This window comes from Camelus bactrianus, chromosome 5 (assembly GCF_048773025.1).
Source record: "Camelus bactrianus isolate YW-2024 breed Bactrian camel chromosome 5, ASM4877302v1, whole genome shotgun sequence".
NCBI classification, from domain to species: Eukaryota; Metazoa; Chordata; class Mammalia; order Artiodactyla; family Camelidae; genus Camelus; species Camelus bactrianus.
In genome coordinates this window covers 43,870,666-43,892,240 of record NC_133543.1, presented here as the reverse complement: position 1 = coordinate 43,892,240, position 21,575 = coordinate 43,870,666, and the positions used below count along the sequence as shown (strand labels likewise).

The 21,575-nt window shown below is 36.1% G+C and overlaps 1 protein-coding gene across 3 annotated transcripts in view; it reads left to right on the top strand.

Annotated features, from left to right (window-relative positions):
* Nucleotides 1-20,799, top strand: part of PLA2R1 (phospholipase A2 receptor 1) — a 104,164-nt gene extending 83,365 nt beyond the window's left edge. Inside the window, exons 21-30 of one of the 3 annotated variants that reach the window (XM_074363766.1) lie at nucleotides 1,841-1,958; nucleotides 2,646-2,776; nucleotides 3,144-3,291; nucleotides 6,456-6,694; nucleotides 8,258-8,426; nucleotides 10,211-10,351; nucleotides 10,824-10,940; nucleotides 12,043-12,219; nucleotides 14,588-14,620; nucleotides 14,767-20,799. In XM_074363766.1, coding sequence (XP_074219867.1) covers nucleotides 1,841-1,958; nucleotides 2,646-2,776; nucleotides 3,144-3,291; nucleotides 6,456-6,694; nucleotides 8,258-8,426; nucleotides 10,211-10,351; nucleotides 10,824-10,940; nucleotides 12,043-12,219; nucleotides 14,588-14,620; nucleotides 14,767-14,978 — 1,485 coding nt within the window. In that variant the 3' untranslated portion in view covers nucleotides 14,979-20,799. Of the gene's footprint in view, nucleotides 1-1,840; nucleotides 1,959-2,645; nucleotides 2,777-3,143; nucleotides 3,292-6,455; nucleotides 6,695-8,257; nucleotides 8,427-10,137; nucleotides 10,352-10,823; nucleotides 10,941-12,042; nucleotides 12,220-14,587; nucleotides 14,621-14,766 lie in introns of those variants that run through there. The other 2 variants (XM_074363767.1, XR_012507000.1) reach the window with 2 other exon arrangements.
* Nucleotides 20,800-21,575: the final 776 nt, after the last annotated feature.

The window sequence follows — 21,575 nt, the reverse complement described above, 5'->3', positions numbered from 1 at the left end:
CTGAAGCAAACAGGGTAGCAGTGGCACTGGGTGGGAAGGGGCTGCATGTGTTTTCTGGAGAGATGTAATGAGCTAAATGAACCAGTGAGGTTCATTGGTATTTATGAATGGTTCATTAGTGTGACTATCTGAACACAAGGTGAATTCACATTAAATGATAAGACTTCCTAATAATTAGTATGTGCCACTCTTCAGAACTTGTAATTAGAGGAAAGAGGCAAAAAGAAAGAAAATAGATAAAAGGATAGTTGTTAGAAAATTAAAATCCTTTAAAGCCAATTCCATTTCTTTGTGAAGCAAACAAGGTAAAGGGGTCCAGAAGAATTGAAAATGTACTTCCTCTCTTAGTTGGCAACTCAACCTCAGGCTAGATCAGGATTTCTGGTTTTTATCCTAAGAACAGTGGAAAATCCCTGAAGTGTTTATACTAACGAGTGATGTGTTCAGGACTGAGTTCTGAAAAGAATTACCTGAGCACTACTGATATTTGGGGCTGGATATATTCTTGTTGTGAGTGACTGACCAGTGCCTTATAGAACGTTTAGCAGCATCCTGGTCTCTACTCACTAGATGCCAACAGCAGCCCCCTGCTCATGTTGTGACAACAAAAATGTCTCCGGAAATTATCAAAATGTCACCTGAGGAGCAAGTTGGCCCTTCTTGGTTGTGATGTTCAAAGAGGAGCAACACTTAGTCTCTCTGCTTTTTAAGGAATTTATGATAGGTGGGGAAGGAATGGGGACAGATGAACTGAAGAGATTAAAGAAGGATGGGAAAGGATGCTCTCTGAAGTGTAAGCTGCTGCATCAGATAGAATTATCTTGCAGCTGGAATTTTTCTCAGTGGCAAGATCTCAAGATTTGATCTATCAATGACCAGGGTTGTCTATGTTCATTAATGAGAAAATAATCCACATAGAATATTTTCTGTACAAACTCTCTCCTGACTTCTCTGGAACTTTGCCTGATCTGTCACAGCCTTTCTTTCTATCTCTCCCTCTCCCCTGACTCCATCTGACGCTACTAACATGTTTCAATTCCATTAAGCTTGGTGAGGAGGTGTTTTTCTTCAACCCTGCCTGTCCTGCCTAGGAGTTACCATTCCATATTTCTCATCCCCTAATGAGTAAGCCCTGTCATGCCACAGACCCGATTCTCTCATGCATAACAATCAACACTCACTGCCAAACCCCACAGCCTCTTTCTGTGTTCCCTTTGACCCTGTTGGCGACCCTCCCCTTCGTTTTTCCTTTCTAGGTTTCCTTGGTCCTGTCCTTGCTCTCTTCCCACTGGGCTCATTTCTTCTTGTCTAGCTCTTCCTCTTTGGCGTTTGGATCACATTGCTGACTCCAAATATTTAGTGAATTTAAATACCTGATATGTTGTGATGCCCTAATATTCCTCTCTCACATAAAATGCAGAAGTATATTTGTCAATAAAAGTGAATGAAGTTATTAGGTGCCATTCACAGAAATTTTTTTTTAGATTAAATCCTCCACTGTAAGCTTTGCAGTAAGGCTGGCTCCTTTTTAGAAGGAATACTACTTTTCATTGAGCAGAAGACATCGTTCTGACATCCCATTCGCATGGCAAAACACATCCTTGCTTCTGTTCCCACCTGCTGCAAATGCACAAAAGACACTGACTCACCCAGAAAGCTGGTCTTCTTTGTTTTACTTTCACACCTCTGAAGCACCTGAAAAAAAAAAAAAAAAAAAGAGTTGTTTCTGTCCAAGGAAATTACAAAAAAATTTTCAAGGCTGATCCTCTGTGTCTTTATGAAATTTTTAATTCATTTAGAAAAATACGGAAATGAATGCTTTTTTGGACATTTTTTATAGTGCCTTTTGATGAAAATCCCCAAAGACCCAAGCGACTGGAAGAACTGGACTTCTGCTCAAGACTTCTGTGTCGAAGAAGGGGGGACGCTGGTTGCCATTGAAAATGAGGTGGAACAAGGTAGAGTACTCAGTGTACAATCAGGCAAAAATAGCCATTTTTATTGACATGTCTATTAAGATATTCCTCCAAAACACTAACATTTTCAAATCAACATATTAAGTATTATATTGCTGGTAACACATACATTTTCAGTTTGACATATAAGGTTTATATGATGACATCTGTAAAAGTTAATACACTCCATTGCTTACAAACTGCTGAATTTTTGGAGTTTTTGTCTCACCAGGAGTAGTGGAAAGAATAAGGACATATTTATGATCTGTATTTCAAAATGGCTAAAGTAATCTAAAGTATAACTGAGTATAATTGCATGGTATAATTTTTTAGATCCCTTTAGATTTACCTAGACACTTTTATTTGCTATTTAGGCAATAATTGTATGCTTTAGTTTAACTATAGTAGATAAATCTCTTTTGTTTAGAAGAGCGTTGAATGAACACTGGAAGTTGTTTTGTTAACAGTGTGATGAAATCCCAGGCTTAGTCAGCTAATTTCTGTCAACTTAAACTGGACAAAAGTGAGAGTCTGCATCACTTTAATAAGGACAAAGTAAAAAATTCCTACAATTGATTTTTAATTAAGTCTTGCTGTCATTTAAATAAAATCATAGCTATAAATAGAATTCAGTGATTACCCAAATGGTTTAAATGGTATTAAATTTGATAACATATTCTTATTTTTCAGCATTCATTACTATGAATCTTTTTGGCCAGACCACTAACATGTGGATAGGGTTACAAAATGATGATTATGAAAAATGGCTAAATGGAAGGCCTGTGTCATTTTCTAATTGGTCTCCATTTGATATAATAAATGTAAGTTTTAAGATTTATCTTTTGGAAATCATTTTACCAAGAGATCTTATTTGAGACTTGTTTACTGAAGTTCTTTTCCACTTCCTATATTTTGTAGGCATAAATTTTTATTAGTTGGTTATTAATATATTAATTTTTAATAATGTAATTTCATGCAATTTTCATATGTTCCATAAATGTAATTACTTTACTCATCACAATACTTATTTATTTTGTAGGTTATGAAGTGATCTGTGAATAGGTTTATTAAAAGCAAGTGAAGGAATAATGGTGTTTGAATTTTAAAAATTATATCCTTAGTAAAAATGTCAATGTTGTAATAATGTTATATGTTACCACCTTTTTTGAAAACGTGTATTCTTTTAAGGTTCCAAGTCGTAACACCACTGAATTTCAAAAACACATTCCTCTCTGTGCCTTGCTGTCAAGTAATCCTAATTTTCATTTCACTGGAAAATGGTATTTTGAAGACTGTGGAAAAGAAGGTTATGGGTTTGTTTGTGAAAAAATGCAGGGTAAGAAATATTTGCTTTTTTATTCCTTTCATTCCCATGGCCCACTCTTCTCTTCCAAATTTGTTTTACATGCTGTATAGAGGACAGTTTCATAACTAACAGTGCCAGCTCATATTCTTTGAGCTTCACATATATATATATGGCCATTTAATCTCCTCTACCTCAGGGTTATGCCCTCTTTTGGGGTTCTAAGGACTGCAGAGACCACTTGAGTGATGACCAAGTTTATGCATCCCTTTTGGTCATATTAAAAGGCTTTACTGCTTTGTTCTGGGATGATGTGTCTGTTCAGACAATAAAAAAGACATTGAGAAAATGGCGGAAAAGAGTCAAGAAAATAAACCAACTCAACACTCACTCCTTTCTTGGAACCCTAAAAGGAGTGGCTGTGGCTAAATATTACACGCGGCACATTTCTAGATCTGATCATCAGAACCCCCAGTGACTTCTGGTTTGAAATACCAAAGCTATATTATTACAAGGAGCCAATGAGGTCAATGACCAGCGTGAATGCAGCGTAAGTGACCTTGAGTAATAAAAATAAAAACAACAACAATAGCTCACACCTTATGCTTTTACTGAATCCCAGGCTTCCCTAGAAGGCTGTAATTTGTGTCTGGAGCTGTGTGGAATCCTAGGCAGCCTAGGATATATATGCTTACTTGGAATATGAATTATACCTCTTAGTTTTGCATACACGTGAACTCTTTGATGATACTAAGTATCAACCCATCCTCAGACAGAACAGTTACCAGGAAACCCTGTTCCCTAGTTCACAGCTATCACTTAAGCATAATAGTGGTCAGGAACTGGAAGAAGATACCAGATTAGTTATAGCGAGAGTATTATGAGAAGAGCAGAGTCTTGTAGGAAAAGAAATCATATCATTATTCGCACACTCACGATGCACTGTGAGTGTCTGGCACTGTGTCTTGGCTTTATAAGCACTATACCATAAAATCCTCATGACAATTCTATTCTAGGTTAAAGTCTCCCCATTTTACAGATGAGGAGCTTGAGGCTTAGAAAATAGAAGTAACACACTCAAGGTCTCTCAGTTAAATACAATGATTCTATTATAGGACCTTGATATTGACCTGACCACTTTCTCTCTTTGATATTTTTGGGGCTAACAATGTGCATGTTCTTTTGGCAATAGTATAGTATAGAGTAGTGGTGGTGGAGTGCATGGGTACCGGGGTCCAAATCCCACCTGAGTTCCTATCCCACCTCTGTAAATAAACTGTCAGTCAAATTTCTTTTCTTCTCTGTACTTTGATTTCTATATCTGTAAAATGGGGGTAAGAACTATCTCACAGACTCTACATATATACCCTGCTTATTAAGTTTCCCAGCATATGTTTAACAAACAACTGTTGTTTGCATTATTATTGTTTTTTATTGTATTATTATTCAACTACACAAATTCTTGCAATCTACAATGAATACCCAAATTCTGTCCCCTCTTTTTTATGTGCCATATGAATATGTATTTACATTGGGTTTAGAACTTAAAGCCTCTGATCTACCTGAGAGAATAAAGATACCTGAAAAAAAAGACAGAGACAAGGGCAAAGTCAAGACCCCAATTTTGAACTTGGTTTCCAATGGATCTGCCTTTCTCAGGGCAGCAGATGGCAGTCATTGCTCAAAATCATGTATGTTTTGAAACTTGATGAAATCAATTACAAAGGGAGAAATTCACATATGTGAAAATACAGGTACAGAACTTATTGGGGATAAAACAGTTAAACTGGCATTTGAGTTACATATACAAAGAGTTTGAATTACTTTAACTTTAATAATTATCATCATTTTTAAATAGCTACTTTGTTATTATATCAGTTTTGTGTAAATAATGTTTAGACTCGGTATTTCGGCTGGCTAACAGACTTCTAGCAAAGAAGAACAGATGATGAAAAGCGCTCCATCTCAATTTAATTGGTGAATAGATTAATTTCACTTTGGTTTTACAATACGTACTACTACTATATGGAGGTGACAGTGTTAAGAAAAGTCAGATCTCCACTCTGCCATTTTTATTTGGGAGAGTGTGACAACAGGAGGAGGGGAGAGTAAGAAGCAGCATTTATTGAGTGCCTGCTGTGTTCCAGATCCTACAGTAAGTGCTCTATATGAATATCTCCTTGAATTTTACCCACACTCTGATGAAGACCTTAGTAACCTCTTATAGACCAGAAATTTGAAGTCTACAGAGGTCTCTTTGCCATTTAGGGTCAGGACTAGAATTGAGGCCAAGGTCTTTGGCCTTATCCACACCTCACCATGCTCCTTTTCAACTCCAAAAGGGATAAAAACCAGTATACAGAGAGAAAACCAGATACTTTGGATCAGAAAATTCAGGAATTCTTACCCTGTTTCTGTGTTTTAGGACTCTTATATTTAGCCTAAATGTAGTATGGAACAAGAAGGCAAATACATATATGAAAGAGGAAGCATCCATATGTAACACACAAGCTTGGTTCTCACATGATCACAGCCACTCATGAATACAAAGCACCAATGATCATGTGTGGGAAAACCTCACCTTTTAATTTATCAGTCTTGACTCTGCTAGGTGACATATTAATAGTAATGATTTATAAGAACTGTATGTATTTTCTAAGCATTTATCAACTTAATTTTTAAACTTCTTTTTAGAATTTATACATGCTAATATTAAACATGATAGCAACTATCACATAGTCTTAAAAGTTTAATAAAGTATTATATTTGAGAATATGCAATTATAAAATTATGTTTGCATTGCAGTATTTGACTACATTATATGTGTCAGTATTCTTTTAGTGAGTATTAAGTTCTGCCAACAGCATGTGTTAGGCTGAGCATAATCAATAAAATTAAACCTGTCTAAGGAGATCACCATCAGTTCCGCCAAAAAGTGGTCAAAAATGGGAAATCTTCTAGAAATTATTCAATATATGTTTATATTTTCTAAAACTCATTCATTAAATTTCCCAAGAGTTTTTATCCTTTAGCATCACCTACGCTTACAGGTACTGCCTTCATTTTTAGTCAATTCTGGGAAGAAAACCTCTGATGTTAACAACAGCATGGCTCTCTGTGACAGAGCTCCATGCTAAGCTTGGCCTCCCCCTTTCTCAGCCAGATGCTACAAATAATTTTTGTCCTTCTTATTCTAGATTCTTCTGGACACAGTGTAAATACATCTGATATGTATCCAATCCCCAGTACCTTAGAATATGGAAACAGAACTTACAAAATAATTAATGCGAACATGACTTGGTATACAGCGATGAAAACCTGCCTAATGCATGGAGCAGAACTGGTCAGCATTACAGACCAGTACCACCAGTCCTTCCTCACCGTTATCCTCAGCCGGCTGGGACATGCACACTGGATTGGACTGTTCACTGAAGATGTAGGTGTCCTAAAATCTCTTGGACAATCTTGCCATGATTAAGTTTCTCATCTACTTCCTTAGTGATATAGCCACTGAAATTAGCACAGAAAAAAATGACCAAAATAATACATTTAAGTAATTGAATTCTACAATCACTACTGACCAAACTTATGAGCAGCCTATGACTATAAAATAAAGCTGCACACCTTTTTAGAGTAAACATCTACTTGCCTAATTTCTGAAAATTAAAGCCCTTCAAAGGTTCTCTGAAAATCTCTGAGCCATTTCAGGATACTGCCTCAATATGCGAGCTGGAACGCATCTTAAACTCAAGCACCTGCAGTTTGGGTAATTTGTTGCATTTAAGGAATCCCTAAGAAAAATGAACCATGCTTCCTGCCTAGAAATTTGGTTATTAATTAATTCAGTACCCTTTGGAATTTAACATGTGGATTATTCTTCCCCCACTCCAGGAATGTGGTTTGAAAAGTAATATTTTTTTAATTTTCTTTTTTTAAATAAGTGTTACATACTCAGTTTACTGCAAAGTAAATCTATTCTATCCTGACCTCTAGTTCTACTCCCCAGTGTCAATCACCATAGACAGTTTCTTGTGCATCATTTAGAAATCTTCTATGTGCACATATACACATGTAATGGATTAATTTGTATACTGTTTTTTAAATACAAATGAGTTCATACTATACGCGCTGCACTTAAACTTGCTTTTTTATTTAATATACCTTGTATAGCTTTCCATGTCAGCACATAAAAATCTAATACATTCTTTGGGACAGCAGCATATAAGGACATACCACAATTTATTAAACCATTCTGCTGTGAATCAACATTTGGGTTCTTCCCAGTTCACAACTCCAAACAATGCACAACAAATATCCTTGTACAAGTAGGATAAATCCCCAGAAATGAAGTCACTAAGTACACTTTAACAAGTGGTGCCAGATTGCCTTCCAAAAGTCTGTGCCAATTTACATGCTAACAATGGTGTGTGATAACATCTAGTTTTTTTTCACATCCTTGCCAACACTGGGTATGTCAAAATTTTAATCCTTGTCAGTGGGATGGTTGAATGGATGTTATTTTGTGGTTGTTTATTGTAGTTTTATATTACAGAATGTTTTAACTTTATGTAGTCAATTTTACTTTGTGGCCTCTGGATTTTTTTTATCAGACCTAGAAAGATTTTCCCAACGTCAAGAGTATAATATATTTCACCAAGTTTTCTTTAGCACTTTTATGTTTTCAATTTTATGTTTGAATCTTTGATCAATCAAATTTATTTGTGTGTAAAGGACAAGCTATTGATTCAACTTCACTCTGATTGCTTACTGGGAAATTATGGTGGCAGGGATTTAAGGATTCCCAAAAACTAAAAAAGATATTACTTGTGGCAGGTAGTCTTTTTTGTTAGGCCATCATCACAAGCTGTCCTACCCACTGAAGTGTAAGTCTAGATGTGGAAATGCAAATCTTTGTGTGAATTGAGGGCTGTTCAGACATCATTGGGTGATGCCACCAGCAGTTGTGGCAAGGAAATGATGGTTTAATTTCCCTCCACAGAATGGTCTTCATTTTGACTGGACAGATGGCACCAAATTCTCCTTCACTTTTTGGAAAGACGATGAGTCATCCTTCCTGGGTGACTGTGTTTTTGCCGACACGAGTGGACACTGGAGTAGCACAGACTGCGAGTCGTTTCTGCAAGGGGCCATTTGTCATGTGCCCACTGGTAGGTACAAATCTATGCAACTCAAGAAATGTGTACGATGCATCTAACGTATGCAAGACACTGTGCTAAGCAGGAGCTATGAGGAAGAGCAGCTGCCTTCGAGAAGCATTTGGCCTGGTAGGTGATGCACAGATAAATAAATGTTACACAAGGCAGTGCTACCAAATGATATAAGAGATGCAGCAAGTATTGTGGGGGTTAGCAAGGAAAAGACACATCATATCCACTTGGGGGAAAGCAGAAAGGCGTCCTGAAGGACGTGACTGTGGAGACTGGCCTTAAAGAATGGGTGGGATGTAATCAGGCAATTATGGGACATGGAGAGGCATTCTGCGCAGAAAAGCTTGGGCAAAGACACAGAAGGAAGAAAAGACTGGGCATGTATAACGCAAAGGTGGTATTAATACTTCCCTGCATTGCAGGTTTTGGGTAAGGGAAGGGTAGGAAATTAGGCTAGAAACATAGCTTAGGTGCATGTGTGGAGGACCTTGAACACCAGACTGAGGGTTTATATTTAAGTCAAAGAGTAATAGGATTCTAGAGCCATTGTCATCATCATCATGATCATGGTTATATATATATAATAATGATAATGATATCTCATCACACTTAAAGTTCACGTGACCCAACCCGGTTAACTTTATTTTAAACATAAAACTTAAACTCAGAGCATTAAATAGCTTCCTGAAGATCTCACAGATGTGTGTCAAGAGCGGCAGGGTTAGAAGACAAGTTTTCTCACTCTCTGATGTGATGTTTATCCCATTACACCAGGTCCCCTTCCCCTTGGTTGCTATGGTGTACAAAAAGAGAGTTCCTTAACACTAGCTGGTCTCTTTTTAAAATCTCTCATTTAGTAAGTGTGCATTTATTTCCTTATACTCTGGATATTGTAAGTCAAATAGCATATATATTATGCAACTTCAGATCAAAACAATTCAGGACAGAAATGTAAATGATAGCCATATATATTGAAAGAGCTATTTCTGCTTCTAAAATACAATAAAAATTAGCCTTCTTCTTTCAATAACACTGCATTTATTGAGTGCTTAAGTGTCAGGCTCTAGCTCACTTAAACTTCTCAAGTTGTAAGAAGGATGTTATTGTTAGCTCTCTTTTATAGATAAAGAAACCAAAGTGTTGGGAGGATAGATAACATGCTCATAGCCACACACCCAGACTCTCAGTGTGGGTGTGTCTGACTCTCAGGCTTGCCCTCTGGAACAAAGTCTACACCAAATTTTCCTTAGTTATGTGTTTTATGCTATGCTATGCTATGCTATGCTATGCTATGCTATGCTATGCTATGATACTTTACTGAATGCCTTATTTTCTCTCATAGGTTGATTAGCAGGTAAGGATTTACTGATTCTGTAATATTCAGCACTGAATGGAACACATTTTGCACACTTGGAAGTACATTTTGCCAACTTCATTCAGCTACCAGTAATCTACAAATCACATCTCCCAGTTTTCCCAACCTTTAGGATACTAATTGTAAATATGAAAGATAGCCACCTTCACCCAGGCAGCACCCAAACTAAGCCTATGAAGCTATACATTAATATACCCTGGTATGCATAGATAAAGATTATTTCTGTCAGACATGCCATAAACCATTTCTAGTTTTGTAATCACTCACATTAAACCCTCTCTTTCAGAGTATTATCATGAAAATCTCATTACATATCTTTATCTTGGTCTTTCACAGAATTCAATGCAATGTTTATCTCAATAAATGAACCCAGTCACCACCCTGAAATCATAACTGATTTTGTTCATAGAAACAAGACCATATGAAGACCCAGAGTTGTGCTCAGAAACATCTATTCCCTGGATAAAATTCAAAAGTAATTGCTACAGTTTTTCTACAGTCCTAGACAGTACAAGTTTTGAGGCTGCTCATGAATTTTGCAAAAAGGAAGGTAATACTTTTGTGGTGGTAAAATGCTTTCAATGTGTTCCTTCTTGACATTCAATGTATTGTTTTTTGTCTGATTATATAGTGACTTTAGGAGCAACAAAAACAATTGAAAAAATAAATGTTGTTGCATTTGGGCAATGGCCAGTATGTGCAATGTCCAGTATAGAATTAAAAACCCAAAATGATGTCTCAGAATACTGCACTTTCCTAAGAAAATGTTCCCTTTGAATAGATTTGAATTACGAATCTTTAATATTTCCTAAAATTAATATTCTATACTTTAGGTACAAGCTTGCATCTTTTAATAAATACCATACTACTTTTAAAATCTTAATCAAAAATCACCTATGTACAATGGAACTTTTCACTTTTCAAAGGCTGAACTTTACAAATTAGGTACAGAAGACATTATTTTAATTGTATTTACATGTAAACACAAATGCTTATTCATTTGCTGTTTGTCTTTTTTATAGGATCTAATCTTTTAACAATCAAAGATGAGGCTGAAAATTCATTTCTCCTAGAAGAGCTTATTGCTTTCAGTTCTTCTGTCCAGATGGTTTGGCTGAATGCTCAGTTTGATGGTGACCGTAAGTGATTTGGGTAGAGGAGAGGGTGTAAATAAATATACAGTGTCAAGGTTGGTGGAAATGGCATCTGCAAACCAGAAAACTTGCCTTAGATACATCTGCCATGAAAAAATAGCATAAATCCTAAAGCCATTTCTCCCAAAAACAACATAGCTAACCCTGTTTTATACCCTCTTGTCCTCTGAAATGATCCATGAAAACAAATAAATTTATCTTATACGTAATCTCACATCACGAAGATGCTTGGCTGGAACTTTGTGTTCATGGACACCAAAACCATATGGACTTGAAAATACTCCCAGTTCGTAAATGCTATAAAAGCACAACAGAGTTATGGAAGTGTTTCCATGATAAATAGTACTATTAGGATTATTATTTGCTACTTATAAAAACCAGAGTTTGTAATCAGATAAGAGCATGGTATTCTTTTCTCTGTGTAACTGATGGTTATTGAAATTACTTGTAAAGAAAATTATTTTTATTGGCACGGAGAACTTGGTACAGTGGTGTACCAGGGTGGAGGATGGGTCTGCCCTGGTAAGGAAGAGTATTTCAATCACTGATGTTGCTTAAAATTTCTAGCACATGGTGATAATAAAAAGCTGACAGACTTTTACTTAGTTTTATTGTTGGTTTTACATCCTTTTCAGACAATTTACCCCCTTATCATCCACAGGTAGATGGACTCTACCATTGCCTCCACCCCTTGGTAAACCACTGTTTGCTTTTTAAAGAAATTCACTGCAAAATTCTCTTCAGAAAGTGAGCCATTTTGTCATATCGATGTTAGGACTTCAAATTATTTCTTTAAATTGGTTATTTAAAGGGAATTTTTCAAAATTCAAACTGTTACATTAAGAAACGTGTTATCTTAAATGAACTTAATTAGAACAATATACTTAAAATCAAGGGAGTCGGTCACAAGGCAACTTTTAATACCTGCCTCTAGATGTGGAGTTCATGACTGTACCTACTGAGCTGAATGCATCAGACAAGGAGAGAGTCTCATTAAATTAGGGGCTGCTTTTTATGGTTTATTCCAGTCTTAATATGTTTGATAACCATGTACATAATTCATAATAAGTCAACATGTTTTCCACAGATGAAACCATAAAGTGGTTTGATGGAACTCCCACAGACCAGTCAAACTGGGGGATTCGGAAGCCAGAGATGAACCACGTCAAACCCCATCTGTGTGTGGCCCTGAGGATTCCCGAAGGAGTGTGGCAATTATCCTCATGCCAAGAAAAAAAGGGATTTATATGTAAAATGGAAGCAGGTAGGTAAAGTCAGAAGGTAATTCTTCATTTTGATTCTCCCCTGACTAAAGTTGACCCCTCTCTTTAGCACTGAAAGCTTTTAAAACCCAAGTAATAAGAAACTATTCAGATCGATTCTGACATTATCATCTTGTTCTATATCAAACGAGTCAGAAAACAAGAGAACAACATTTCAGCTCTTTCTTTCTCTGATATGAAGAAAAAATCATTATAAATCATCTCAAAGACTATGACTTTCTTGTGTCACCCCAGCTGTTAAACTAATGGGCAAACAAGCAGTTTAACCTCAAGCAAATGGAGCTGGAAACGTATACCAGCAACCCTCATTCTGGCAACTGGTACTCAGAATTTTTAAGCTTCATCTTAGTTCCCAGGAAATATAATCCAGGCCTCGGTATCCTTGTTGTGGATAAGTAGATGTGATTCTCTGTTCCAAGCCATAATATGTTATAAAAATCATATTTTAACTTCATCTTGAGCTATATACTTAGTTTGTGATGATAAAAATAATTTTAGTCAGTTGAAATTCGAAGCCAGAAAATTCTAGTCAGTTGCAAATAATAGCAGAGATTTCGAAAATACGATGTTAACAAGGATCATTAACAGTGGGAAGGTGTTTATAATAATCATAATAGTTTCTAAATGCCAGTATTATAGAGAAGGAGGGATTGATGTGGCCTGGGCCCCTGGAGAAGGCTTCAGAGAGCAGATGAGGCTTTGGAATCACAAAAGATGAAGAGAAGAGAGGAGGGAAGGAGTATCAGACAAAGATTCCAGTATGACTAAAGGCAGCAGTTGAGAATGAGGTTAGACTCAAGTGAAGGGCTCACGTCAGGCAGTGATGGGAATAAATCCATATTACTGTAGGATCCATCCACAGAGCAGGCTAGCCTAAAGAGCTAAACTTCATGGTAAAGGACACAGGGAACTCCTCTGTGCTCTGTAGACACCTACAGTGGAGTCATATCCATCCAATGTAAAAGGAGACTATTGTAATTTGAATGGAACAAAAAGGAAGGGTGGAAATGAAAAAAAAAGAATCATCAGGCTTTGGTGACTGATTGGATCCTGGGAGTGAAGCAACAAAAACTGGTAGGTATGGGAAACAAAGAAGAAACTCCAATAGTGTGGATATCAACTCTGTGTGGAAAACACAACTAACCTAGTAGTGTGCCCAAGCGACTACTAGCATATCAAGAACAAATCAGAAATACCTCGAGTCTGTACGGGACTTTAAAGCTCACTGTACTACATAGGACACCTGTTTCATCCTTCACAGCAACCTTCCAAGGCAGTGGAGCCAATACAATATTCCTATTTTACAGATGAGAAGAGTACTTGTCCAAACATGTACCTGGAGGACTACACTCCAAGTTTTCTGAATCCACATGCCCCTTCTATACCTGCCCACTGCCTCAATCCTGAGAATGAATGCTCATTTAATAGTCTTTGTTTAAAAAGTATCTTTGCACATATACAATAATAGATGTTCTCAATAATATTATGCAAAAGTATACAATATTATTTTTAAATTACAAGGTCAAGGGTTTTTTTTTTTTAAATATGGCTTTGCTATTGGTAACAATGTTGACATTTCTTTCAAGTCTATAAGGGTAAATGGGCATAAGTCCTGCACCAAGACACTTAATCCACTCACAAATCTTTATTGCTCTTCCTCTGGGTCATTCCCTACATATTTCTCTGGATCTTTACCTAGATCAAAATAGCAGAGTTCAAATTTTGACATAAAGTCTACCTGAAAAGTATGTATTCTTACAGTAGAAGATCCTCAAACAGGAACTCTCTTAACTTTCTGAGGGAAGAAGGTATTACTCATTTCCCAAGATTCTGGAGATCTAAAAGATGAGAAGCTGCTGATTTTTTAAAATCTTTGCAAAAAAGCCAGGGAGGTTATCATTGCTGGACAAACTCCACATCAAGTCCCAACCAAACTGAGTTCCTTGCTGGCAGGGACTATATGTTACTCATATTTTTATTGCAGCACAGTGCTGAGACTGGATGGGGATTCTTCCACTTAAAAAAAACAAACAGTGAGCGTGTTTGTGAGCACTAATAATGATTACTATAAATCAGGGTCAGCAAACTTTTCTTGTAAAGGACCTGGTAGTAAATATTTTAGCCTGTGGGGGCCATATGGTCCCTGTCACACTGCCATTATAGCAGAAAAGCAGTCAAAGACAACAGAAGCAAATTAGTGTGGCTGAGTTCTAATAAAACATTATTTATAAAAACAGGCCCAGATTTGATCCATGGGTCATAGTTGGCTGAGCCCTGCTATAAATAGTGACATAACTTTGCTGAATTAAAAGGAAAATTCATCTCAATATTTTTTGTATTTGATTTTAGATATTCACACAGTAAAGGAACATCCAGGAAAAGGTAGGTTTGGAACAGTAGAAAACAATTTGATTTTTCACAGAAATAACAAAATAGAAAGTAACTATGTGACAGTATCTATTTTACTTCATTGTCATTTAAGTTTTCTTTTCTTTTCTTTTTTTTTTTTTTTTTTCACCTTCTTTTAGGACCAAGTCACAGCATTATACCTCTTGCAGTAGCAATGACACTGATAGTAATTCTGGCAATCTCCACACTTTCCTTCTGCATATACAAACATAGTAGGGTTATCTTCAGGAGACTTGCAGAGTTTGGAAATCCTTACTATCCTACAACGAACTTTAGAAGAGTACATTTAGAAGAAAATATTCTCATTTCTGATCTTGAGAAGAATGATTAATAATAATGAAGTGAGAGAATGCCACAGCCATGAGAATGAGTCAAGAAGAGTACCTTCCTTTATAGACCAGATGCCACTATAATGTGAATTGTGTCACCAGTTTAATTATTCTTAAAGTGATTACTGGTTTTGAATTGTAACCAGATCAGATGGGTGTTGATTTATTCATTTCCTCAAACTGTGATCTATTATTAAAAGGGGGGAATTTTACAACGGTTATTATTCAGAAAACAAGAACTATTAAAAGAAACTCCCAGTTGAAAACTCTCAAACCAATGTGAGTAACAGTTGTTGCATTAATGTGCTTCTACCAAAAATTTCTGCAAATTTTAAAAATAATCTGGTATCTATTCAGACATTTACCCAATCTCATTCTACTAAAAGAGAGAGTGAGCAAAACAAATTTTAAAGCCCTACACTTGTATAAGAGTGGAAAAAAGGCTCCTAAGAGGTTTCTTGTTTGTTTGGGTTTTGATTCAGTCATTTAACAGCAGGGTTTGGAAAACACTAATTTCTAAGCTTAAAACTCACAGGTTATGGACTATAGTACTTAAAGTGACATTTATTTTTATTAGTTCTGACTTCTCAAACTAAAGGAGAAGAAAAATAATCTTTCTTTAAATAGTAAAGATCTTGGTTAGCAGGACACTTTCATAAGCAACTACACAATGTGGCCTAAAATTATGTTACTAAATGATGACAAATTTAGATAGTTAAAACGATCTTATAGTTAGCTCAAAGGAATTTACTGAGATATTAATACTGTTAAAACTCATGAGCTTTATTAAAACCTAAAGGTATAAAATATATACCACTCCTAGCAACCAAAAGATACAAAATATAGCTTGAATTTAAAGGGGAAAAATTTAAGTTCTGAATTACAGTTTCATTAGAACTAGACTAGAGGATATGTTGAGAAGTACTAAATAAATTACTGTCCAGTTGTAATCCAGACACCTTTGCTATATAAAGGAGTTTATTTGGGGATTTCTATTTAGTAAACTATGGTTTGGGGGAACCAACTCTATTTGCATTGGACTAGTCAGTGTAGTCACTAAAAAGTGATTCAAAGTATGATATTATACACAAATTAAAAATCACAGATTTGATCTTCCTTCATTAATTTCTTATAAAGAAAAATGACTTCCCAATCAATATTCAAAAGTTTACTCATTACATAAATGTTTATCAAGTTCCTATTAAGAACCAAGAGTCATTCTAGACACTGGGGGTATCAGAGTGAGCACTTACTTTCTAATGAAGGAAAAGTGACAGTAAACCAGTAAAGAAATGCATAGAGAAAGTATCAGGTGGTTATGAAAGTTAAGTAAGGCCTTGCAATAGAGAGAAACTGGGGGGATCTGCCTAGAATGTGCATTTTAATTATTACAACCAGTTGCCTCAGAACTAGTGGCCACAAGTCACAAGGTGTTCCTCAGGAGAAAGTATGAATAAATTTCTAAGTGGAAAACCATCATCATCAGAAATACAGTTTGAAGAACATGTCTTAAGAATAGAGTCCTCATGGCCTGAAACAGTTAATGCAGCTTCCAAAAGCAGCTCTTTGCTACTACTGTGTAATTTACACATTGAGACAATCTATGTCCACAGTTTTGTTCAAGTTTTGGAACTTTATTTTTTTTAATATTACATCATGTGGCCGTTGTATATTTACGACTCAAAAGAATAACTGGCCTGGACTAACAGTTATAAAAGCCCAAATTAACAATCTGTCAAGTGAAATTAAAGTTCTGATCTTTTTAGTGAGCTTGGTAAAAACTGCTAATCAATTATCCTTCTAGTCAAGGTATATTGAAGTGGAGTAGTCAATCACACATAAAAATCTGACAAAGTATGTCATTAGTAAAGTGGTTTTGCAGGAAAAAACCTGTACTGCTCATCAATGCTCTGTACCTTGATATTTAGTATTGAACCGCATCCCCATGGACAGATCATGCACTACTTCTCAGTACTGAAATTTCAGAAATGGGAAGTACTGAAATACACTGTTTTATCTGTATACAGGCACTTTTGAAAACTTTTTTCCACATCTCTTTTTAATCTGAACTAGATTTCATAGCTACTCTTGAAAAGAAAAAAAAAAGTAGCAGGGTCACAAACTCATTCACATACCATTAATGTGCCCCCTCCAAAAAAAGAATCAATTATTTTCTATAACTCTGAGTAATGGAAAATCTTGGATTTTCCACTTAAAGATAACCAGGGCTGATCCAATTCCAACAGCCTTCTTTCAGTTTAAATGTTTCTTCTATTGAAAGTTCCACTCCCTATCAAGAGTGGAGTAGATGGTCTCTTTAGATGGACATTCAGTCTTCTGGAGTTTCCATTCCCTCCTCAAAATGGTGGTTGGATATATGAGAACTTGTTCTGTCCTTGTGGTATTGTGGGGAGCAGGTGATAACTCGCTGTAGATGTGTTACCTGGTGTCCACTGAGGGTAGTTGTCTGGCCCATACCTGGGAATTCTGCTGGCATCTCTATAAAATCTATAGTTAGTGTAACTTTTAGTCTGTTCTCTTTGGTTTGGCCCCATCCTGGCTCTCCCTGGTATTGCCTTATCCCCGGAGAATTGGCCATGACTCCCATTCAATCCCCTACCTGGACATTACAGTTCTTGGCAATAAGGCTAAATCACTTCTGCAGCAGTGAGACCCCGCCCAGCACGCCATCAGCTACTCTCTTAGTCAGGGGAGGCTTAATCCTGTAGCAGACAGTCCCAAAATCTCATTGGCTTAACACAGCAAAGGTACGTTTCTCATCCACACCAACACGGGCTAGCAGAAAGACTCTCCTTTATTCAGTCATCAGGTCAGGCTCCTGCAATACAGTAGAGCTTACATCTCCTAAGGCCTTGGGTGTCCCCAGTGGGTTCCCTATCTCTGCCTGACAGAAGGAGTTAGAGATCTGTCTTTGACTAATTATGTTACTTCTGTGGGCTACAGAAATACATTCTCTAAGTTAACAGTCTTTAAGTTGAGGACATGTGCCCTGAGGGTACATAAAGATTTCCGAGGGATACCGGGGCATGGGTATCTTTAAGGAGCTCAGTTTCCAGACTCTTTGACCATCATATATATTCTTTCTTAGAACTGACTTGCCTAAGATCAAGGTGTCATGCTGGTTCTTCTTTCCTACCTCGATTTGCAGAAATGCCCATTTCTATCTTTAAAAAATGGCTTTCACCTCAAATATTACTATGATGTCCTATCTTGGGAAAATCCTTCATGGCATCAAACAAAGAAAAAATTTCAAAATAATGATGTCAGTGAAACTTCTTTTAATAAAGAAATTTATAAACCCAGTGTAAATTCTCAAGTCTTTCCCTGTGTTCATACATCTTTCTGTTAAGGATGAAGTGATGAGTTAGAAATGAGTTATTTTGCCCCACGTTGGGATAGTCTAAATTAATACACTTTGCGCATGTGTATATATACTTATATATATATATATAATTATATATGTGTATATACAAATGTATATATAATTATATATATATAAATGCAGAAGTGCTAAGTACCTTCCTTTGAGACTTTATCTCATCCAGCCCCTGTCTATAATAAAAGACTACTTCTGGAAAGAAAATCTGGGGAGAGCAAAGTAAAGAAAGTGTAACTATTGATAAGGACTTGAAGTGTTACTTTGGGTGAAAAGCTCTGTAGCTTTATTTATCTTAGATTCCTAACTGAGCTCTGAGGATAAGTATTATGCTTATTTGAATTGAAAAAATGAAATCAGACTTTTTCTGAACATTGTCTTATTTGGCTCATTTGTTTAACAGTGAGGATTGGTTTTACCAATTAAGTTTTATGATGAACATTTTCATTAAATTAGATGAACTATATGTGCAGTTCTAGTGTTCTGATTAAAGCATATGCAAAGATAAAGATATTTTAATAGAAAAATAGTATTGACAAAAGCATAAAATTAACTATTTTTATTTTTATTTTTATTTTTCCCAAACTTACTTTGCATGCCAGGTAAAACAAAGTGCCTATAAGTGAAAGAGTAACAGGCATAGTTAATAGTCATTTTAAAAAGCAGTAGAGAACTCCTAAGTTTCTGGGTCCAGAAGCACAACATGGCACTTCCACTCACATATCATTGGCCAGTAGTCACAGGGTCCAACCCAACTGCAAGTCAGTCTGGGAGGTTTCCCAGGGTGTTAGGAAGGAGAGTAACCGACCACGGTGAGCAACAGTGATCTCTGCCAGATTTTCTCTGCACATATAGCTACAAAAAAGGTAGAGGGGAATAGAATTTGTGCTGAATCCTGACTCATTCTAGCAATTTTAAATTGATATTGATTAATTTGATCTATGATACACCCATTTCATTAAGAGATGCACCACTATAACATTTTAGTTTGATACATACTAATTATTTATTAGCCATTGTAATATGTTCATGTTGTTTTGATCAGCTGTGTACTAACAGTAATTGAAATGGCAACTGGATACAGAAAATGTGTAACACAGCCTATGCTCACAGGGAAGTTTTTTTAAAATAATTTCAGCTTACATATATATATATTTTTTACTTCAGGGAAATATGACAATGAATAAGATACTTCCAAGAATAAAAATATATTAGGAAAAAATTCTATGGGATGGGAGTTGGAATGGGAAATAAGATTAAAGGGAAAACAAAACAAAAATCTCTGACTGCTAAAAAGACCGAGTGCTTCTGGACCCAGAAATTTAGAAGTTCTCTACTCCTTTGTTTGTATTTCTATTTTAAAATGGATTATAATAGAATTCAAATTGTCATGGTATCCCCAATCAAAGGAAGTAGGGCTCCTTGGTGAAGTGATTGATTCCAGGTCTGGGACAGTGAAAATACAAAATGAAACTGGACCATCTTGTGATGCCAGAAAGTAAGGAAATGTTCACAAAAAGATGGGGTAATGTCCAAAGGACACAGGACCAACCTGAAGGAGCTCCCAATAGCCAAAGTTGGAATACTTTGTGTAACAGAACAATAATAATATTGGATTGTAAGCATAGAATAAATATCTATGAGTCCTTTTTGATATAAATGAATGAATGAACGAACTGGGGAGAAGCAACAGTTCTTTTCTACAGAAGAATTTCAATTGAAAAATGCAGAAGAAATGAGAGAAACAAAAATTAGGCAAACACTACAGCAATAATTGTTGCAGGACAGATCCACCAGTGGGTGCTAAAATCCATGGATGAACATTTGAAGAGAAATGGGAAAATTTCAGAGCCTTAAAATATTGCCTCCAAGATACTCATTAATCATAATTGGAAAGTACTAACTTTACAATAGAGAAAACTTAAGCAAGTGAAAAAGGTTAACTGAAGCAGTAATAAGCCACACCAGCATCATGTACCCCCTAGAAGGACACATGTCTTTTTTGGTATCCTCCCCATTAATGCATAATCTCAATTTAATAATAAAAAACATTAGACAAATCCAAATTGAGGAACATTACACAAATAACTGATGGCTTCAAAAGTGTCCAGGTCATGAAAGATAAGGAAAGACTTAAGAAAACGTCACAGATGGGAGTAAGGTAAGGAGCCATGATAACTAAATGCAAGGTAGGATCCTGGAATGGAAAATGGACATATGGGAAAATGTGAAATTAGAATAAAATCTATAGTTTAGTTGGTAGTATTGTATCAGTATTAATGTCTTAGTTTTAATGATTGTAATACGGTCATGTGATATGTACCATTTGAGGAAGTTGAGTGAATGGTGTATAGGAATTCTCTGTACTACATCGGCAACTTTTCTGTAAATCTAAAATTATTTCAAAATAAAAGTTTAAAATCTGTGATGATGTTAGACTCTGTTGGATATATAGAAAGGGCAACATGACGTTTTTATTTTTAAATGAAATTATTTATATATGATGATAATTACACCCTGATTATAAAAAAAATTTTAGATGTCAAATTAGAAATGTATGAAGGGATAACATACATGTTTTTTTTTCAAAATTCTTTCAGGAAGTATGCAAGCAAAAACGTTTGAGGACCACTGCTATATGACATTCTTTCTCTTCTGTCCCAAATGAGAAGCAAGCAAAACCCAGCTTTTCTTCAGTCTAAAAGCCAATCCCCACCCCACCCCCACACACAGGAGGACTTGGACTAACATATGTCTTGCTGTCAGCCACATTTATTTCTATTTGCTTTCCTGTCTCTACACTCTTATTTCGCCTCCCAAGTGTCTTGTCAGCACTTCTAATTCTCTTCCTGTTGCTTATTCACTACAACCTCTGAGCTAAGTCTTCATGGGAGGCGGGGTACAGAAGAGGAAAAAAGAAAACTTCTGAGTTTCTTCTTTGTTCTTAGGGAACAAAACTTGGGAGGTATTTCAAAATGTTACATCCACCATAATTCTTGCTGCCAACATTTATTAGAAACTTTGTGGTGATTATTATGATACATGGTTGGAATCTTTATTTCCTCTTCCTCCACCCCCCAAAACAATGACATAGAGCAGCGATTGGCAGGGCTAAATCCAGCCTGCTGCCTGTTTCTGTAAATAAAGTTAGTGGAACATAGCTTCCAGACTGCAAAAGCAGAGTCTAAAAGGATACTATGAT